Source organism: Hemiscyllium ocellatum, chromosome 12 (assembly GCF_020745735.1).
Source record: "Hemiscyllium ocellatum isolate sHemOce1 chromosome 12, sHemOce1.pat.X.cur, whole genome shotgun sequence".
Classification (NCBI taxonomy): Eukaryota; Metazoa; Chordata; class Chondrichthyes; order Orectolobiformes; family Hemiscylliidae; genus Hemiscyllium; species Hemiscyllium ocellatum.
Window position 1 is genome coordinate 53,358,128 of NC_083412.1, and position 19,997 is coordinate 53,378,124.

Below are 19,997 nucleotides of genomic sequence, written 5' to 3' on the forward strand. Positions count from 1 at the left end.
GTGTTTGAATTCCCAAACACACTACCTTAGATGATATGTTTGTTTTTAATCTGGCCAGCATTATTACTTTAATTACTGCTTTTGTAATGATTCTTGGTCTGTGAAGTTGGATTCATCTTCCTTTTGCGGCCTCTTCTGTTTCTTTAGCCATGCCTCATGGTGTCTGCTCAAGATGTTCAATTTGATGGCTTAAGTATTTAACTACTTTCCCATCCTGGATTACTATGCCAATTTCAAGTTTCCACTGGCTCACCAGGGACTTTAAGTTGGACATTCAAAGCCTTCAATGCCGGTTTGTTCACTGCTGATTTCCAACTCTGTAATGTTTTCGCAGGCCATTGTCTTGCAGTGTAGCTTATGTCTGCTTGGAAGTTAGTCACTTCTTGGGAGAAGGAGCATTACTATCTCTTTTAATGTTGTGGTGTTTCTCTAACCAGATCTGAAATGCTTTGACCATTCACAGGAGTATTCTTTTCATGACTATGTATGAAGGCTTCTTTTGCAATGTTCTTAACTCTTCAATTGTTCTCTGCTGTTGACAGTAAAGGTGAAGTGGCCATAGTCTTACCAGACCATAAGGCTGCTCTTCATTAGAAAGAATGATGACTCAGGTTTGTTTAAGTTGGGAGTCACCACACCTTGAGAAAGAGAGTCCTTCATGGTAACTTCAGCCGGTGCAAGAATTGAGCCTGCGCTGTTGGCATTACTGCGTCACAAACCTGCCATCCAGAACTGAAGCTCCTCATCCTTCCTTGTGCTACAGCTATGGTTGACCAATGTTGGACAAACCATTCACTTGGTGTTTGAGACCGCTCAAAAAGAGCCAACAGCTGTGACGTACTGAGAAGGATGTAGGTTTGATCACTGAGCTGAAAGGTTCATTTCCAGAAGTTTCATTACCCTGCTAGGTAACATCTTCAGTGGGCCTCATGCAAAGCAATGCTGAAAATTCCTGCTTTCTATTTATATGTTTGGGTTTCTTTGGGTTGGTGATGTCATTTCCTGTGGTGAAGTCACTTCCACTTCCTTTTCTCAGGGGGTGGTAGATGTGGTCTAACTCAATGTGTTTGTTGATAGAGTTCCAGTTGGAATGCCATGCTTCTAGGAATTCTTGTGCATGTCTTTGTTTGGCTTGTCCTAGGACGGATGTGTTGTCCCAGTCGAGCTAGTTTCCTTCCTCATCCATATGATACATGAGGCCCACTGAAGATGTTACCTAGTAGGGTAACGAAATGTCTGGAAATGAACCGTTTCAGCTCACCGAGCAAACCTCCATCCAAAATCTCAACCTGAGCTACAAATCTTCTCGCAACTCGCTAAGTACTGAGAAGGTTTGAAGTCTCTGGCCTATCAAACAAATAGTACAAGTTCAAGCAATTTGGAGAGCAAATGCATTGAAGTCTACATGAACTGGTCACATCATTTAACAATGTCCAAGGTGATGGCAGTCATTGAAATTAATTATCGCTCTTTGCTCAAGAATACCTTGGGACATCACCACGAAATTACACCAGACTTGTTTCAGTGAACTACAAAAATGTTCAAACTCAGCATCCTCTGCCTGCCAGTGGTGTTGAGAGCCTACAGAAAAGAAGTTTAGTACCGCAAAGCCGCAACCAAACTCTGGTAACAGTCAAAAGTGGTCAAAAATGTTAAATGCAGTCAAGTAGATGACAAACAGCAAATCCTATGGTACTCAAGGTTTCTGCAGAGTAATGATACATGGAGACACACTGATCTCTTGGATGAAACTCTGGCAAAACAGATGTTCCAAGTAACCTTGACAATCTTCATTTTCAAGAAAAGGGAGAAAATGAACAAATAACTACAACATGTTATAGTTGCTCTCAAGTGTTGTCAGAGGACTAGAATACAGGAGATTTGAAGTAGTGCTTTAACTATATTGTCTACTTGAAGAACTGGGCAGTTCTGAGCACTGCACGAGTTAAGTACTCCTTCAAAGATCAGTATTACATACGTATCTTTACCAGATGATAACTGGACTGAGGCTCAAGTGTGAATGGCTCAAAACATGAACTGCTGTTGCACTAACTAGACACTGCAAGTTGTGAGGGATGATATGATTGAAATTTTCATGATATCAAGTAGAATTGAGTGTTTGTTTCTTCCTACCCAACTTATTTCTGCTGGTAGGAGTATAAGGTATAGGAGCAGACCTTACAGGAATGAAATTACAAAATGCTTATGTATCAGGATGGTAGAAATTTGGAATGCTCTCTTATAAGTGGCAATTGATGCATGATCACTTAAGTTTTAGTTGAGATTTCTAGATTGTTAACTAGAAATGCTAAGTGATAAGAGACAAAGCTGTGTGTGTAGAATTTGGCTGACGATCAACCACAACATGACAAAGTGGTGGAACAGACTCAAATAGGCTCCTGTTGTTCTTGTGTGAAGAGTGTAGGGCAGATATATTAGATTGGGAGTGACACAGATGTGCGGATAATACAGATCAGTCTTTGCTTGATGAAGGGCTCTGAAAACCTTTGATATGAAATATAAGTGAGAGTAAACTACCTGGACCCTTGAGAATGCCCTGCCATTGATTGTGGCCGTAACTGCACTTTATTGCCTGTGCTTACAACTTGATTATCTCAGTTTGGAAGCTTGTTTTTTTTTTAACAGGCCTTAAAATTCAGTGGCTGCTTCCAAATCTCAGATCTAGGAGGACTATGTTTGTTTTGAGAAGTCTTGGGAAAAACTATTTTTTAAAGTTATTTTTAACTTGAGTCAGAGAACACTGGCAACCCAAGCCTTCTCTCCAAAACTCAGAACCTATATGTCCCAATCTTCCTTTCTTATACTAATAATTTTACACCCTAAGCTCCCCTATGCTCTATTAATAATACTTGCACTCTGGCAGTTTGTTCCAGGAACGTTGGTTGCTCTTATTCTGAAGTTCTCAGGCAGAAATACCTCAATCCCATTGTAACCAATCTCTTGTCACAGATTCCACTGATCAACTGGCTGCCTCATTCCACAGTCCACAGACCATTTCTTGCAACCGCTCTTGTCTGTCTGTCCGTGTCATACTTTTCACCGTTAGCACTTCTAAGTCACCCTTTTTGCCATTGTGATGTTCACAGGGTATTGTTTTGTTTCCATGCTCCATGTTCTTGCATTCTTTCCAGATTTTGTACGATAGCAGCAGCATCTTTTGGTATTGATGCATCCTAGGATTCCTTTTGTATTGCAGTGCATCTAGTATTCCCCACGTTGTTTTACTGTGCAATATTAAATCAGATTGTGGTACTCTTGTATTTTTCTCCCTCTATTCAGGTGGCATGTTGGGTCAGTGGTCAGCATTGCTGCCTCAGAGTCAGGGACTTGGGTTCAGTTCCAACTTTGGGTGACTGTGTAGAGTTTGTGTTTTCTCCCCATTCTGCGTGGGTTTCCTTTCCCAGTCCAAAGATGTGGAAGTTAGGTGGATTAGGGATGGGAACTGCAGGCTTATGTGGATATGACAGGGGCTGGGTCTGCGTGGCATGCTCTTCCAAAGGTCTCTGTAGATTCGATGTGAATCTAAACCCTTCCTTTCCAGGTATTGGTGTATATCTGAATGTTAATATATTTTCTATATTTCTTGAGTTCAAGAAGTCAAGAAATGAAGTCATAGATGGAAACCTAGAAAATAGAAGTAGGATATTTAACCTGCCCTGCCGCTGGCTATGGTATGGGTGATCTGTTCCAATCCTCAACTCTTTTTTGTCACTACCTCATAGTCCTGAACTCCTTGATATTTCAAACCAAAAACCTTTTAGTTGTGATAAATTACACTAATTCACTAATTTTACTTGTCAAACTTTGAGCTGTTCATCCTATTCATGCATTTTCCTTGTTGTACTTTCTTTATTTCCAATACTTCTAAGACTATAAAAAAATTCTGCATGTTTAATAACACTTGTTTGCTGTTCTTTTAGCTCATGAGAGTCACTTCTTAAAAAGTGCTATTACCTTTCAATTTTTAAAGCAACTGTTTTTCATAATTCTCTCTCCTTGTAACATCTCTGACAACTTAATTATGCATGCTTATTCTGTGGGAGGAAACTGTACAGTACATAGTGCTGTGTAGTTTTGTTTGTTTTGAGTAGAGGACAGTACATCTTTTTGCTAATTCCCACCTGTAGCCCTCCACTAGTTACAGCTATCAGTGTTGGGACACAAATTGATCTATATCAATGATTTAGATGAGGGGACCAAATGTATGGCAGCCAAGTTTGTTGGTGACACCAAAATAGAGGCAAACTGTTGCAAACGAAGTGAAGAGTCTGTAGTGGACTAAATATATTTTGAGATTGTGGGCAGAAATTTGGAAGATGGAGTATGTGGGAATATATGAATTTATCTACTTTGGAAGAATAGAATAAGTGTATTGTTTCAATGGAGAGTGATTTCAGAACTCAGAAGTACAGAGGAATCTGGGCATCGTAGAACATGAATCACAAGCATTAATATGCTTTTAGGGCAAGTGATTAGCGAGGCAAACAATGTTACTTTCAGCAAGTAGCGTAAAATTTTATGACAGTTATGCAAAGCTTTGCTGAGACTTTGGACTGTATGCATGTTTTGGTTTCCTTATTTAAGTAAAGATTATATTTGCCTTAAAAGCAGTTCGGAGAAGGTTAAGTTAATGAAGGGCTTACCATGAAAAATTGAGCAAGTAGGGTCTATACAAATTGAAGTTTAAAAGAATTGAGTGATTTTGTTTTCGAATGTAAAGATTCTTCGGGGTCTTGATGAGGTAGATCCTTTGGACGCTTTCTCTTGTGGGAGGACTAAACTTGGGTGTGCAGTTTTAAAAATAAAATGTCGTCTTTAAAAATAAAGGTTGGATTTTTTTAAGGGTTGAGAGTATGACTAACTCTTTCTAAGTGGATTTTGGATTGCTGAGTTTTGTCAAGAATTAAGAGATGAAGTTTTGATTGGGAAGCATGCAGGCAAATGGAAACAATAAACTGATGGCTATGGTAGAACAAGCTCACAGGTTTAAATTTCTTGGTCTTGCTCCTAGGTTCTTGATTTCTAGCTCTGTAAATCCTACTTATTCCTGTTGTTTCTTCCTCTAACTGTGGAATTATTTTAGGCTGATAGAACTAAAGTCAATTTACTCCAATTGTTTGCATCTCACAAACCATAAAAAAACGTCTAAACTGAACTAGTCGTGACTCTTGTGTTGCTAACTTAGGTGCCAGACTGACGAGACTCTTGAGGTTGAATTGTTTTGTCTTGAAAGCTGCAACAGACTGTGTAATCGTTGTGAAATGGTTTGAGATTTTTTTTTGCCAAAGCAGAATGTAGCTTTGTTCTAATAAATTCATGTTTGTCATGTTTGTGAAACTTGAATGGATGTGAATCTTTTAAAAACATCAGAATTTTTTTGTTGCAGAATACCACACATTTCCGTGTGATATTTCAAGGTCAGACAAAATATTGCACGTGATTTTGCAAAAAAAAAGCCTAATATCCAGAAAAAGATTCGAAGGATTAAATGGCTGTCATAAAATTTAAAGAAAGGCCAAGTTCTGTTATCCATTTCCATTTCCTCAAGAAATTAATAATGCCAATTGCTCTGCAAATAATAGACGTTAGTGAGTGGCAGGTGGTATTTTGCAATTATGTCTTGGGTAGACAAATAAAGGAAACTTGATCCTCTTTTGATCTTCCTTTAAAGTACTGTATTGATGTGAGCTAGTGAACTAACTTTTCTGTGGAACTTCTGACTGGAAACCTGCAGAAACTACTTTGTGGGAAAACAATTTGGGTTCCGTGTCTAGTCGGTGACTGTACACCTCAGATTGTTTGTTTAAATGGACTTTCAAAAACTACCAAAAACACATTTGAACTTGGAGAATCAAATCAAAAATTCGATTTGATCCTCATTTGCTTGTAAAGTTTTCTGAAAATGTGCTATCTTTGAATTTGGGTTTCTGCACCCACTGAAACTAGTGTGATGAGAAGTGGTTTCCTAGAGTGCAGACAAAGCTTTGAACATATTTTCTGGTCATTAGTGGAAATTTAATTGTAATTTTTCTTGCACACTAATTGTTCTTGTATTAACTTGATGCTGCAGACTGCAATTTCAATCTTTGGATGGTTTCTGTTTCGGACTTGAGTATAATTTACTCAATTCTAATGAAAATCATATAGCAATTCATTTCAAGCAATTATTGTGTTACCCTCCACAAAACTTGTAATCATGCATATTGATGCTGTACAATGTCAACCTTTCAACCTAAAGAAATATGTACAGTTGAATTGGTGCTCTTTCCGCTTCTTATGCCAACTTGGATAGGTTTGAGAGGAACCACATCTGAATCAGCTGTACAAGAGTAGCCTGCATACAAAGTATCATTAGTTTGATCTGAGAGCAGCCAAAAGCTGTCAACCTGATTTTTGGAGTAAGTCTCAGTAGTTTACTCTTTATACCTAACTCCAATGTGTTTTAATTATTTGGCGTAATTACATTGTGTGAATTTTGTGTATTACCTCCAGTGGGTAGGAAGTGCCTTTATAAAAATGTAGTTCACCCTCTGCAAAGTCTCCTGTTTCATTATATTTAATTCTGAATTAGACTTGACACAGTTTTGCAGTGTTGATTCCTCATCTTGTGTTTATTTGTTTTACTACCAAATCAAACAGACTGACATGTGGTTCACAAAGAGCCTTTCCTGCACAGTTGAATGGAAAAGTCTAATAAGCGGAAGTTATACCTTTGTTCATAACTTGTAAAGGAATTGTGCTTTAAATGTTATATATCGGCATGTTCAGATATGTTATGACACACTTGAGCAGGTGGGACTTGACCCCAAGCCTTTTGGCTCAGAGGTAGGAATTATGTCTGAAGTCAATGCAGCAAGTGCAAACTGGACATGGGTGTAAGCTAATTAACATCGCTGAGAATGTGTGCTGATTTGGTTACTTACTGATTGACTGATGCATTAAACTTCATTGACATGCAAATTAAGTTTTTTTTGTTTAAGCATTTTCAACTTGTATGAAGACATTGTTTAATAACATAAAAACAAGGATGCTAATACCATTTTTTAAATTCTCTGCAGACCTTTTGGACAGTGTTATGAATTTCTTACCTTGCACACAGTGAAGAAATACTTCCTTCCTATAATTGAAATGGTTCCACAGTTTCTAGAAAATCTGACGGATGAGGAACTGAAAAAAGAAGCGAAGAATGAAGCCAAAAATGATGCATTATCTATGATAATAAAATCACTGAAAAACTTAGCTTCACGGGTTCCTGGGCAGGAGGAAACTGTCAAAAATTTAGAAATATTTAGGCTAAAAATGATACTAAGGTAATTTTACTAGAAGATTTCAATTTTTATTGCAGATTTGGTTTTTTTTTGTTATCGTAACTTAACTTTATCTTTGATAGGTTGTTACAAATTTCATCTTTTAATGGAAAAATGAATGCACTAAATGAAGTTAACAAGGTGATTTCCAGTGTCTCTTATTATACTCATCGCCATGGCAGTCCGGAAGAAGAAGAATGGTTGACAGCGGAGAGAATGGCAGTAAGTAGTAAGGTTTACTTTTGTATCAAAGTGGAAAATGTGTAGTCTAATGTTTCATTGTTCAAACATCTTCAGTGTCTTCTCATCAATTTGTCTTCGTAGTTTAATGTGTTCTGCTTGAATTAGTTATTGAACTTTGGAAATGACAAATGTCTTTTTAGAATTTAGAATCTAACGGAGAAGTCTGCATACCAGAAAATATGTAATAAATGTAATGGTGCGCATATGGATTTGCAAGTTAGAGAAATAAAAATATTTGATAGCATACATTTTTTTCTTTGTCAATTAATTGCCAGCGTATTTAATAAAAAGTTATTCAGAGCTAAACCCTGCAATCAACAGCTGTCTTTATTTGTTCCACACTATAGTACTTTTCCCACACCTGTGCTCAACTTGCATCATCATAATGCCATTTGCTGCATAAATGTTCTCTGTTGCAATTTGTTATCTGCTATCTCAGAAATGTGGTGAACTGGTTTCTCTCCCTACTTTGAGACCTGGGTGATGAACATTTTTTTTAGTGTTTAGAATATGTTGAAAGTTAGAAAATGATTGACCATTGTTCCTGAGATTTTCAGTTTGTAAAACCAATTTCCATAAAATCTGAAACATTTTGGTTTTTTAAAGGGTTGTCATTGGTATTTTGTGTATTTGACAATGAGCCTCATTTCTGTGAATTATTTGTAGGAATGGATTCAACAAAACAATATCTTGTCGATTGTATTACGTGATAGTCTACATCAGCCACAATATGTTGAGAAACTAGAGAAAATACTTCGCTTTGTCATTAAAGAAAAAGCACTCACCCTCCAAGATCTCGACAACATTTGGGCCGCACAGGTGAGGAAATATTGAACAGTGTTCAGTCTAGTCATGTATGATTCTTAGTTTTGTTTAAAGATGCATTAGATTCATTGAAGGACAATTCTAAATTGCTTGCACTTGGATGTTTAATGCTGGCAAAAAAAAATATGCTTAGCTTTGAAATCTGCATGGACAAAACTATTTTCAAGTGGTGAAATTTATCTCAGTGTTTGTATGCATGAGCCATGCTACATGTAAGTGTCACAAATGTTACATTTTGCATAAAATAAGCTAGAAATGATCATTGTCCTAGTTTCTTTTTAGGCAGTCACACCTTCCTTTAGGAAAATAAATAACCACGAGCTGGAGATTGTCAGAATGGAGGAGGGTAAGAAGGGTATGGTTGGCAGCATGCTCATAGCAGCTGGGATCGAGATAGGTGTGACCAGTACACTTTTGGAAGGAAGAGGGGCTAGTTGTAGTGGGCCCATTGAAGGTATGGAAGGGGAAGTAGGGGACAATGGTATCAGTGCAGTTGATGGCAGAGGGTTTGTGGAGAGTGGTGAAGACAGGCTGGTATTTTGGAGGCACTGGGGGTTGGAATAGTGGCACTGTCTCTCGCAGAAGTAAAAGGTTGTGTTCAAGTCCTTTAATGAGTTCTTATGGTTTTGCTAACTCAAGCTGCAGTGGCTTTCCCTTTTAAGGAAGTTCTTCAGACTTTCCCACTTTAAGGAAGCCATTGTCACTTGACTTGCCTCTTTCATTGACTTGGCATCACAATTTGTGGGATCATGCATCTGTGAAGCAGTTGGGACATTCAGCATGATAAAAGCATTATGTAAATATGAATCATTGTAATTTAAATTTGTTTTTATAATCAAATTAGTATGTGGGATCCAATACTTTCCTTGGCAAGTCAGCAATATTCCAAAACCCTCCTAAGCTTAACTTTGTAATAGATCAGAAAGGATGAAATTACCTTTGGCTTTTTTTCCCCCACCAGCTTTCTAATAACACTGTAAACAAATATTCCAAAGTTTATAATCCAACTGGAAAATTAGCAGAAACCTATCAAATAAACTCAGATTTTAGGTTGTGTCCTCTTGTAGATTTAAAATTTATGCTGAAATCTTGACTTTTGAAGCCTGTGCATTAACGCTTGGTATTACACAAGAGACTTTTATCTGTTAAGCAAGTAAAAACTACAAATTAGTTTGGAATTTTCAGGAGGCTGAAGTGCAATGATTGTTTCCATGATATTACATGGGAGGGGGAAAATAACAAAATATGTTGCCTACTTGTTCAAACCAGTACAAATGCAACTAAAATTTAAAATCATAACAATGTTGGCCGGAGATTAAATTTTTTTTTGATATTCTCAGAAACTACTTGTTGGTTTGCAGGCAGGCTCTTTTTCTGTTCTTACTAATCCTTTATTAGGTGGTATAGTACATGATATCATCACATTTTCTATTTGTGTTGACTTTTTTATTAGTGTTTACTTGGTTGTGATATCAAAGACAACAAATAATAAGTCTTATAACTTGGAATCTAGATTTTACATAGAAATTGTGAACAAAAAAACATTGTTCTCAAATGTAAACTTTTAACTACGAGACAGAAGCACAAATATAAATGATCTCAGATCTCCACTTCTTGTAAAAAAAAATTAATTGCAGTCTATTTATATTTCGCATTCTTTAATTTTCAACTAAATTCCACTTTCTCCTTGAATATGCCTGAGTGCTGACAAATATGTCATAATGTTCACATAGAATGGTCTAACAGTGGAACACTATGGCACAATTACGCATGACCAAGATTATCATGAGATAATGAATTGTTTAACTGACATTTTGCACTTGAGACTTTTAACCCTTTACTTAACTCACGGACTATACTTCCTCCATACTGTACTTTGTACAATGGAGTTTGATCTCTGCAGAAATATAGACATGAATAGTAATATACTAGCTGCCTAATGTATTTTTAACAAATGTTTGGAATCTGTAGACCAACTGGAGTTGTAATCCAGTTACTGCATTTTGGTTTAACAAAAATCTTCTGAATTCAACATTTTATATTAAATGGAAGAGTGTTTCAAAATGCCCTGGAGGGAGTGGTCCCCCTGAAATGCTGACAAAGGGAGGGGAATATGTCTGGATGTGGTGTCCTGTTAGAGGTGATAGAAATGACAGCTTTTATTGATGAGATTGAATGAAGTACAGGTAAATTAATGCCTCACCTATAAAACATATCCTGGGTACTTAGATGGTGAGGAGGAAAGAGCTAAACAGGCAGCTGTTACATGTGTGATTGCATGAGAAGGTGCTTTATGGAATGAGGAGCTAGAGTAGTGATTTACCTGTATTGCTTGCAATCTAGTCCTCCTTTCCCAACCTTGCAGCGCCCTCACGGCACCTTCCTAAGCAATCACAGATCCATCTAGTCGACTGTATTCGCTGTTCAGTGTGATCTCCTCCACTTAAGGAACTGGAACATAGATTGAGTGGCTGTTTGAAGAACACCAACAGTCTGCCCCTAAAATACCATCATGTTTCCACAGCAACATTTCTGTTGCAGGTTTGCTGCGGCATACCAGCGGGCCTCTGCACAAACTTGAAGAACAGCATCTTATTTTCTGCTTGGGGACCTTGTAGTCTTTGGGACTCAACATTGCATGCAGTATCTGATTCATCCTGTTCTGACATGGGTTGTTTTTTGCACAGCCAACCTATTTTAAAGTTCAAAAATCGCACCAGATTGTACTCCAAAAGGTTTATTTGAAAACTCTAGCTTTCGGAGCATTGCTCCTGTATCAGGTGTTTAGAGACCGGAGACATCAGACACAAGTTAAAAGATTAAAGGGTCATACAACTGATGTGGAAGCATAACATTTCCGATTTTTATCTGAGATTTATGTTTACATGCTGTTGAGATGTGCGTGTGCCGGTTGTATTGGTGGCTCAGTGGTTAGCAGTACTACCTCACAGTACCAGGGACCCAGGTTTGATTCTGGCCTCAGGCAACTGTGTGTGGAGTTTGCATATTCTCCCATGTCTGTGTGGGTTTCCCCCAGGTGCTCTGGTTTCCTCCCACAGTCCAAAGATGTGCTGATCAGGTAAATTGGCCGTAGTGTTAGATACACTAGTAAGAAGGAAATGGGTCTGGGTGGGTTACTCTTTGGAGGGTCGGTGTGGACTTGTTGGGCCAAAGGGCCTGGTTCCACACTGTAGGGGATCTAATCTAATTATTGAACAACCTAAAATGGCCGACACTCTCCAGTTAAATCATTAATCAGGCATGGTATATTGATGAAACCATGCAGACGCTATGACAACGGATGAATGGATGCTGCACAACAATCACCAAGCAGGTGTTTCCTCCCAGTGGAGGAGCACTAAAATGGTCAAGGGCATTCAACCTCTATCTTCAGGTAAATGTCCTACAAGGCAGACTTTGGGGCACATAATGACGTAGAGTCACTCAACAGAGACTGATAGCCAAGTTTGGTACCCATGAATATGGCCTCAACTGTGATCTGGGGTTCATGTTGCACTACAGGTGATCCCACCATGCTATACACACATGTTTAAGCAAACATGTGCTTGTACTCCTCTTGCTGCTTGTGCATGCTCCTGCTTGCACCCACTCTCATACTCCCTCTCTGTGTCAACCACCGTACAAATATGTGCCTACAGGGTGAATTTGTACTTGGAGATTTGTATTTGCAGGTACATTCAACTTGGTTCAAAAAATGCACAATTTGTCGATTTAATGTGGCATTTTATAAAATCCTGCTTTGAAAATAAAAATAGTCTGACTCCAGGATGAGACAGAGAAATTGTAAACAACGCCTTGCGCCTAAAATGCATTGTCTGACCTGAGATGTCACCTCTTGAATACGTTGATAAAACCTTTCGTTTTCTGAGGGCAGTGACTTGAAGAAATTCTGGGATTTGCATTTTAATTAATTGAAATCTGCATCGCCTTTCTAACTGATTAAAGATTTAACATGAAGGAGTCAGCCATTTTGTATTTTCAATACATTTGCATCAGTTGTATGACCCTTTTGATCTATCTTATAAATTCTGTGACTGCCTCCTCGCTACACCTGATGAAGGAGCAATGCTCCAAAAGTGTTTTTAAATAAATCTGTTGGACTATAACCTGGTGTTGTGATGTTTGATCTTGCCCAGCCCTGTCCAACACCAGCACCTCCACATCAAATCTATTTTCATTCACTTAGGCGCCTATTATGACATTAAATGGTTTGCTTTCAGCACAGGTAAACTATTGTCTCCTACCCTTAGCTATCAGTGTCATGGCATTGTACGGCACAGAAACAGATCCTTCAGTTCAATTCATCTATTCCGATGAGATAGTCTAAATTAATCTAGTCCACTCTGCCAGCACCTGGCCCATATCCCTCCAAGTCCTTCCTATTCATGGACCCATCCAGATGCCTTTTAAATGTTGTAATTGTACCAACCTCCACCACTTTCTCTGGCAGCTTATTCCATACACTCACCCCCCCCCTGTGAAAATGTTGCCCCTCAAGTTCCTTTTAAATTTTTTCTCCCTCACCTTAAACCTATGCCATCTTTTGTTGGAAAAGACCATGCCTATTTATCTTATTCATGCCCCTTGTGATGTTATAAACCTATAAAAGTCACCCTTCTGCCTTCAAAACTTGAGGGAAAATAGCCCCAGCTTATTTGGTGTCTCTCAGTAGCTCAATCTGTCAAGTCCTTGTAAATCTTTTCAGAACCCTTTTCAAGTTCAACATCTTTCCTGTAGCAGGGAGACCAAAATTGAATGTAATATTCCAACAGTGGCCTAATCAATGTCCCGTGGAGCACAACATGACCTCCCAACTCGTATACTTAATGCTCTGACCGGTAAAGGAAAGCATACTAATCACCGCGTTCACTATCCTGTCTGTGTGGGACTCTACTTTCAAGGAACTATGAACCTGCACTCCAAGGTCTCTTTGGACAACACTCCCTAGGATCTTACCATTAACTGTATAAGTCTACCCTGATTTGCCATACCAAAATGCAACACGTCATATTTATCTCAACAGAACTCCATCTGCCAGTCTTTGGCCCATTTGATCAAGGTTTTGTTGTACTGAGAACTTTCACTGTCATCTGCAAACAATTTCATTGTCATCTGCAAACTTAGTAACCATTCCTCCTACATTCACATACAAATCATGCAAGTAAATGACGAAAAGCAGTGGGTCCAGCACAGATCCTTCCAACATACCACTGGTCATGAGTCTGCAGACTGAAAAAGAACCCTCCACTACCATCCTCTGTCTTTTACCTTCAAGCCAATTTTGTATCCAAATGGCTAACTCCCCCTTGGTTGCCTGTGATCTAAGCTTGCTAGAACCAGTTTGCCAAACAGACCCTTACCGAGTGCCTTGTTGAAGTCCATGTAGATCAGGTCTGCCACTGCCCTAATCAAACATCATGGTCCCTGCTTCAGAAAAAAAATCAGTCAAGTTAGTGAGACACAATTGTCCACGTGCAATCATATTGACTATCCCTAATCAGACCTTGCCTTTCCAAATATATGTGAATCCTATCCCTCCAAATCTCCTCCAGCAGCTTACCCACCACTGACCTCAGGCTCACCAATCTACAGTTACTTGGCTTTTCCTTGCAACCTTTCTCAAATAATGTCATGACATCAACCACCCTCTAGTCTTCCAGTACCTCATCTGTGAATATCAGTGATAGAAGTATCTCAGCAAAGAGCCCACCAATTATTTCCCTAGTTTCCCACAAAGTTCTGGGATACACCTGATTGCGTCCTGGGGATTTATCCACCTTGAAGCAGTTCATGATATCCATCGCCACCATCTCTGTAATACAGGTGCTTTTCAAGGTGTCACTATTAATTTCCCCAAGTTCTCTACTTTCTTATCCTCCTCCAGCGTAAATGCTGACTTGAAATACTCGTTTAGTATCTCGCACGTCTCTTGCAGTTCCATACCTAGATGGTCTTGCTGATCCTCGAGGGGCCCTGTTCTCTCTTTTGCCCTTAATTTATTTGTAGAATCGCTTTGGAATCTCCTTAACCCTATTTGCCAAAGCTATCTTATGCCCTGTTTTTGCCATCCTGATTTCCCTCTTGAATATACCCCTGCCCTTATGCTCGAGATTCACTGGAGCCCAGCTGTCTGTATTTGCTATATGCCACTGCCTAAACTTAGCATATGCCGCTGCTGTTTTCTTGATGAGCCTCCGTTTCTCATTATCATTCGGTGCACTTCTGTTCTATGCTCGCCTGCCATCCATAATCACCTTGATTGCCTACTCCTTCGACATCATAACATCATTAGAATCCGTACAGTGCAGAAAGAAGCCATTCGGTTCAGTGACAGCATCCAAACGAGACCCCAACATATCCTGTGATTCTGCATTTCCCATGGCTCATCCACCTAACCTGCACATCTTCAGACTTTGAGAGGAAACCTGACCACTCAGAGGAAACCCACACAGACACAGTGCAAACTCTATACAGTGTGTCACCCAATTGAACGTGCCCCTAGCATAGTGAGGCAGCATTGCTACCGTGAGAGAGAGCCCAATACCAAAAGCCCTGATCCTTCCTAGTTGGTATCGGTTCTAATTGAGTCACTGGACTCAAAACATTAATTCTCTGTTCTTCCCACAGATGTTACCAGACCTGCTGAGCTTGTTGCCAGCAATTTCTGTTTTTGGTTCAGATCTCCAGCTTTTGCAGTTTTGATTTATTTATTATGCCTTTAAAATATCTCATGCTGCCTGAACAAATGTTCTGCGTTGTTGCTTCTATTATAGAAAACAGCAACCAATTTTAAAAAAAAACAGATAATTGACCACTTTATTTATTGCTCGTCACAAGAAATAATTTTGGCCAAGCTATCACTGAACTCCAGCGCTGTTTTTTGAAATGAATCATTCAGGTTCATCTGAAATGCAGCATCTCTGACAATGTGAGATCTTTTTGCGTAGTGCTATGTATGCGCTAAGACCTGCGGAATGGGTGTTGAATTCATGATCTCTTGACCTGAGTGAGAATATCACCACTGAAAGGCTGCACTAATATTAATAGAGTTAACAGAATATTGCTGTTGCCTGCTCCAGATGTTTTGCCTGTTAGTAGTTTGAAATTAGTGGTGTTTGTATTTTGCTTCAAGTTCTGTCGCTAAGTGGAGAAAATGCATCGTGTCTGGAAGAATTGGTGTTTCTTCAAAAGATTTGATTCTTCAAAGAATCTTCCACTACTGGAATTTTTGATGTTGATAGATATATACTTTTTTCTGCAGGCTGGTAAACATGAAGCAATTGTGAAGAATGTCCATGACCTCCTTGCAAAATTGGCTTGGGATTTTTCTCCAGAACAGCTTGATCACCTTTTTGATTGCTTTAAGGTAAATTTCTTTTATGCTAAAAGAAATTAGTCAAAATGATCAATTACATATTCATTTTCTGTCCAAAATTTTAATTTAGGCAAGTTGGACAAATGCAAGTAAAAAGCAACGTGAAAAGCTGTTAGAGTTGATTCGTCGCCTTGCTGAGGATGACAAAGATGGTGTGATGGCACACAAAGTGTTGAACCTTCTGTGGAATTTAGCACACAGTGATGATGTACCTGTTGACATCATGGACCAGGCTTTAAGTGCGCACATCAAAATCCTGGATTATAGCTGTTCTCAGGTATTTGTGTGTTGCATTGTGTTAAAGAAGACATGACAAACTTTTACATGGCTGATCCCAAGGCATTCTGCTGCAGTACATTTTTAATTGAGGCATATATGGTAAATTCAAAGCTCAACAAATTATTTATGAACATTGCTCCCTACCCCCAAATGCTCCTACGTCCCTTTTAAAATTGAGCCCTTCATTTCACATTACCTCTCCTTGTTCCTCTGACCAAAATGTAATGCTTCACATTTCTCTGCATTAAGTTTCATTTGCTTATCTGCTCACTCCTTTTAAATTCTTTCGTTCTCCTCACCAATCACAATCCGAACCAGTTTTGGAAATTTTGAAACAGTTAACCACAATTTGCTTTTATCAAATCCGTGCTAATTTTTCTTAATATGTAACTGTCCAATTCACTGTTAATCTTGTCCTGGATTATCATAACTATATTCAATCCAACCAAGATTAAACTAAGTTGCCAATATTTACTGTACTTGTCCATACACTACCTACAAATGTGTAACCTCTTTTTAATACTGTAGTCTTTGATACCTGGATTGAAAGGGGTTGGAACCTTATGCCCAGTGTCGTTGTTTCTTCCTTTTACTTTCGTTGGTTTCTTCTAGACCTGGTCCTTAAGCTTAATTATCATGAACTTTTCTAACATCCACCTTTTTCAATTTTTCCCACATCCAGTATCTCAACTAACTTTCATGATTTTGGCAATGTCTTCCTCAATAAAGATCAATGCTGAATACTCATTTACTGTTACAACCATGCTCTCCCTTCCCAGGTGTAATTTCCTGTTTTAGTCTGCCATCAGTTCCAGAGATCCTTATACTGCTTTGTTACTACTTACGTGCTTATGTCAGATCCCAGTTTCTTGATGTTTTTTTGTCAGTTTCCTATTTTTCCCTCAACATTTGTGTTTCTGTTATAAACCTGACACCTGTCCTATTGAACTTCTTTGCTTCATCCTGCTATCTGTTTTGTCATCCAGTGGGTTTGGACTTAGTTCTGGTTTTTCATTTCATGGCCAAGTGCCTCAACAGTACCTTAATTGTCATTTCCTTTAAAGTCAGTCAAATAGTCTGTGATAATTGGCAAACACTTTATTTCCAGTTCATGCTTGCTGCAGTAAGATCAATCCCTCTGCAATTTATTAGTTTTGTTCTGATTTGCTCCGCTCTGTTTTTGGTTGCTGTCCGAAAGCACATGATAGTTGATTAGTTGATCGTCTTCATTGCCTGGGACCAGATCCACCTCCCTCCCCTTCTTGGACCTCCTGTCTCCATCTCCAGTGACTGACTGAACAGACATCTATTTCAAACCCACTGACTCTCCCAGGACCTGGACTAGACCACCTCCCACGCCCCCTGCAAAAACATGATTCTTTACGGCCACTCCTCTGCTGTATCTGCTTCCAGGAGGAGCAATTCCACTCCAGAATATCCCAGATGGCTTTGTATTTCAAGAACTGCAATTTCTGCTCCCACGTGATGAACAATGCCCTCCACTGCATCTCCTCCACGACCCCTCAGTCCTCAGCACCCAACCCATGAATAACCAGATACAGTGCATTATCCTCTGCCACCTACAGTCAGACTCTGCTTTTCCTCCCCACCCTGATCTGCATTCTGCAGAAATCATTCCCTCTGTGGTCCATGACCCCAACAACCCACCCTCCACTCTCAACATCTTCCCTTACCAACAAGAGACGTAAAACCTGTGCCATCACTTTACCTTTCAGTTCCACCCAAAGCCTCACAGGATCTTTTCACATCTGGCACAGGTTTTCCTTTGCATCCAAACACCTCACTACTCTGTCTGTTGCTCTTGATGTGGTCTCTTGTACATTGGGGAGGCAAGTTGCTAACTTGCAACACATCAGGGAACATTTCTGGGGGACACTCGCCAAACAGCCCGCTGCTCTGTGGCCAACCACTTCAAACCCTTCCACTCCACCAAGGACATGCACGTCCTAGTCTGCCTGCATCACTAAGTCCAAGTCACCTGATGACTGGAGGAAGAACACCTCATCTTCAGCCTTGGGACCCTGCGACCACACAGCATCAACATCAACTTTACCATTTTCTTCTCTCCCCTCTCCCAACCTCATCCCAGATCCAGCCATCTAAATCGGCACAGCCCAACCCCTCCATCTTCTTTTTGACCTATCCGCTTCAACCTCCCACTATCACCCTCTTCCCCCATCTGTATCTATCTATCCCAGCTAACCCCCCTCCTGCAATACTCTCCTATTTAACTCTCAGTTCGTGGACCCAGCACTGATCCTTGTGGCACTCCACTGGTCGCAGGCCTCCAGTCTGAAACGGAACCCTCTGTCTTCTACTTTTGAGCCAGTTCTGTATTCAAATGGCTAGTTCTCACTCTATTCCATGAGATCTAACCTTGCTAACCAGTCTCCCGTGGGAAACCTTGTTGAACACCTTACTGAAGTCCATATAGATCGCATCCACTGCTCTGCCCTCATCAATCCTCTTTGTTACTTCAAGCTCAATCACGCACAAAGGCATGTTGATTATCCCTAATCAGTCCTTGCCTTTCCAAATACCTGTAAATCCTGTCCCTCAGGATTCCCTCCAACAACTTGCCCAGTACTGACATTAGTTCACTGGTCTTGTCCTTATCACCTTTCTTAAATAGCGGTGCCACGTTAGCCAACCTCCAGTCTTCCAGCACCTCACCTGTGACTATTGATGATTGATAGAAATATCTCAGCAAGGGCCCCAGTAATCACTTCCCTAGCTTCCCACAGAGTTATAGGGTACACTTGATCAAGTCCTGGGGATTTATCCACCTATGTGCTTCAACGCATCCAGCACTTAATCTGAAGAGTTGTAATGGAAGAGAACGCCATTCAATCATCAGACATTGAGGTTATGATGGAGGGAAAGGATTGATGAAGCAGCATATGGTTGAATCTGAATTGGTATCTGGATGTTTTCCAGCAAGTGTACCCAGAGGTTGAGATGACTAGTGTCCAATAACAATTCCCATCAGCCTGCTGCCTGACCTGCGATGCTTTTCCAGCACAGCACTTTTCGACTCTGATCTCCAGCAACTGCATTCCTTACTTACTCTGGGACCAGATGCAGCAATGTTAACTTTCTTGTCAAGCTAAATGCATACTGATGTAGAAAATTCCTTCAAACACATATGAAGTTGTATTATCTGTTATCACAGTCAATATTGGGATAATTTGCATCCCCCCATGTCACTGCTGTTTGCACCTCTAATTTTCTTGCAAATTTGTTTTTCCAAATCTTTACCAATTTGCAGCTGATAGAATGCATGAATTCGTAAGATAGTACATCTCCTCTTCCTTAACTGTAACCAAGTAGACAGTCTCCCATCCATGTATTTCTAGCACTGTAATATTCTTCTCAATCACTGCCTTGTCGATTTTTCCCATCTTTGCTGAACTTTGCATTCAGGAATGTTAATGCCCGGTCCTGTCCACATTTAAGCGAAATTTGTGTAATTGTCAAGGTATTAAATTCCCCTGTGGCTCTTGTGCTTGGAATGTTACTAATGCCAATTTCAATTCAAATAGGACAGAGACACTCAAAAGATCCAGTGGATAGATCGTTTTGTGGAGGAACTACGTACCAATGATAAATGGGTCATTCCTGCTTTGAAACAAATTAGGGAAATCTGTAGCCTATTTGGAGAAGCACCACAGAATTTAAGGTAAGACGAAAGACTGTTCAGAATCCTGAGATGTGGGAATTTTCTAAAACATGTGCAAATAATTATTTCAAACGATTATCATTTTTTGGATTTAGTTGCACATAGTACTTTATACTCATTCTTGAAAATAAATTTATACTTCAAATATTGTTTTGTGTATTTGATGTCTAATGGAAATTTAGACAATCTAGGTCTGCTATCAGGAAATGATAGCTTTTGAAGGTAA

General features: G+C 39.5%; 1 protein-coding gene across 2 annotated transcripts in view; it reads left to right on the plus strand.

Moving 5' to 3' along the window:
* Positions 1-19,997, plus strand: part of usp9 (ubiquitin specific peptidase 9) — a 275,529-nt gene that overhangs the window by 63,369 nt on the left and 192,163 nt on the right. For both annotated transcript variants that reach the window (XM_060833551.1, XM_060833552.1), the window contains 6 exons: positions 7,080-7,331; positions 7,412-7,550; positions 8,238-8,390; positions 15,679-15,783; positions 15,863-16,069; positions 19,635-19,771. In XM_060833551.1, the coding sequence (XP_060689534.1) occupies positions 7,080-7,331; positions 7,412-7,550; positions 8,238-8,390; positions 15,679-15,783; positions 15,863-16,069; positions 19,635-19,771 (993 nt within the window). The remainder of the gene's footprint in view (positions 1-7,079; positions 7,332-7,411; positions 7,551-8,237; positions 8,391-15,678; positions 15,784-15,862; positions 16,070-19,634; positions 19,772-19,997) is intronic.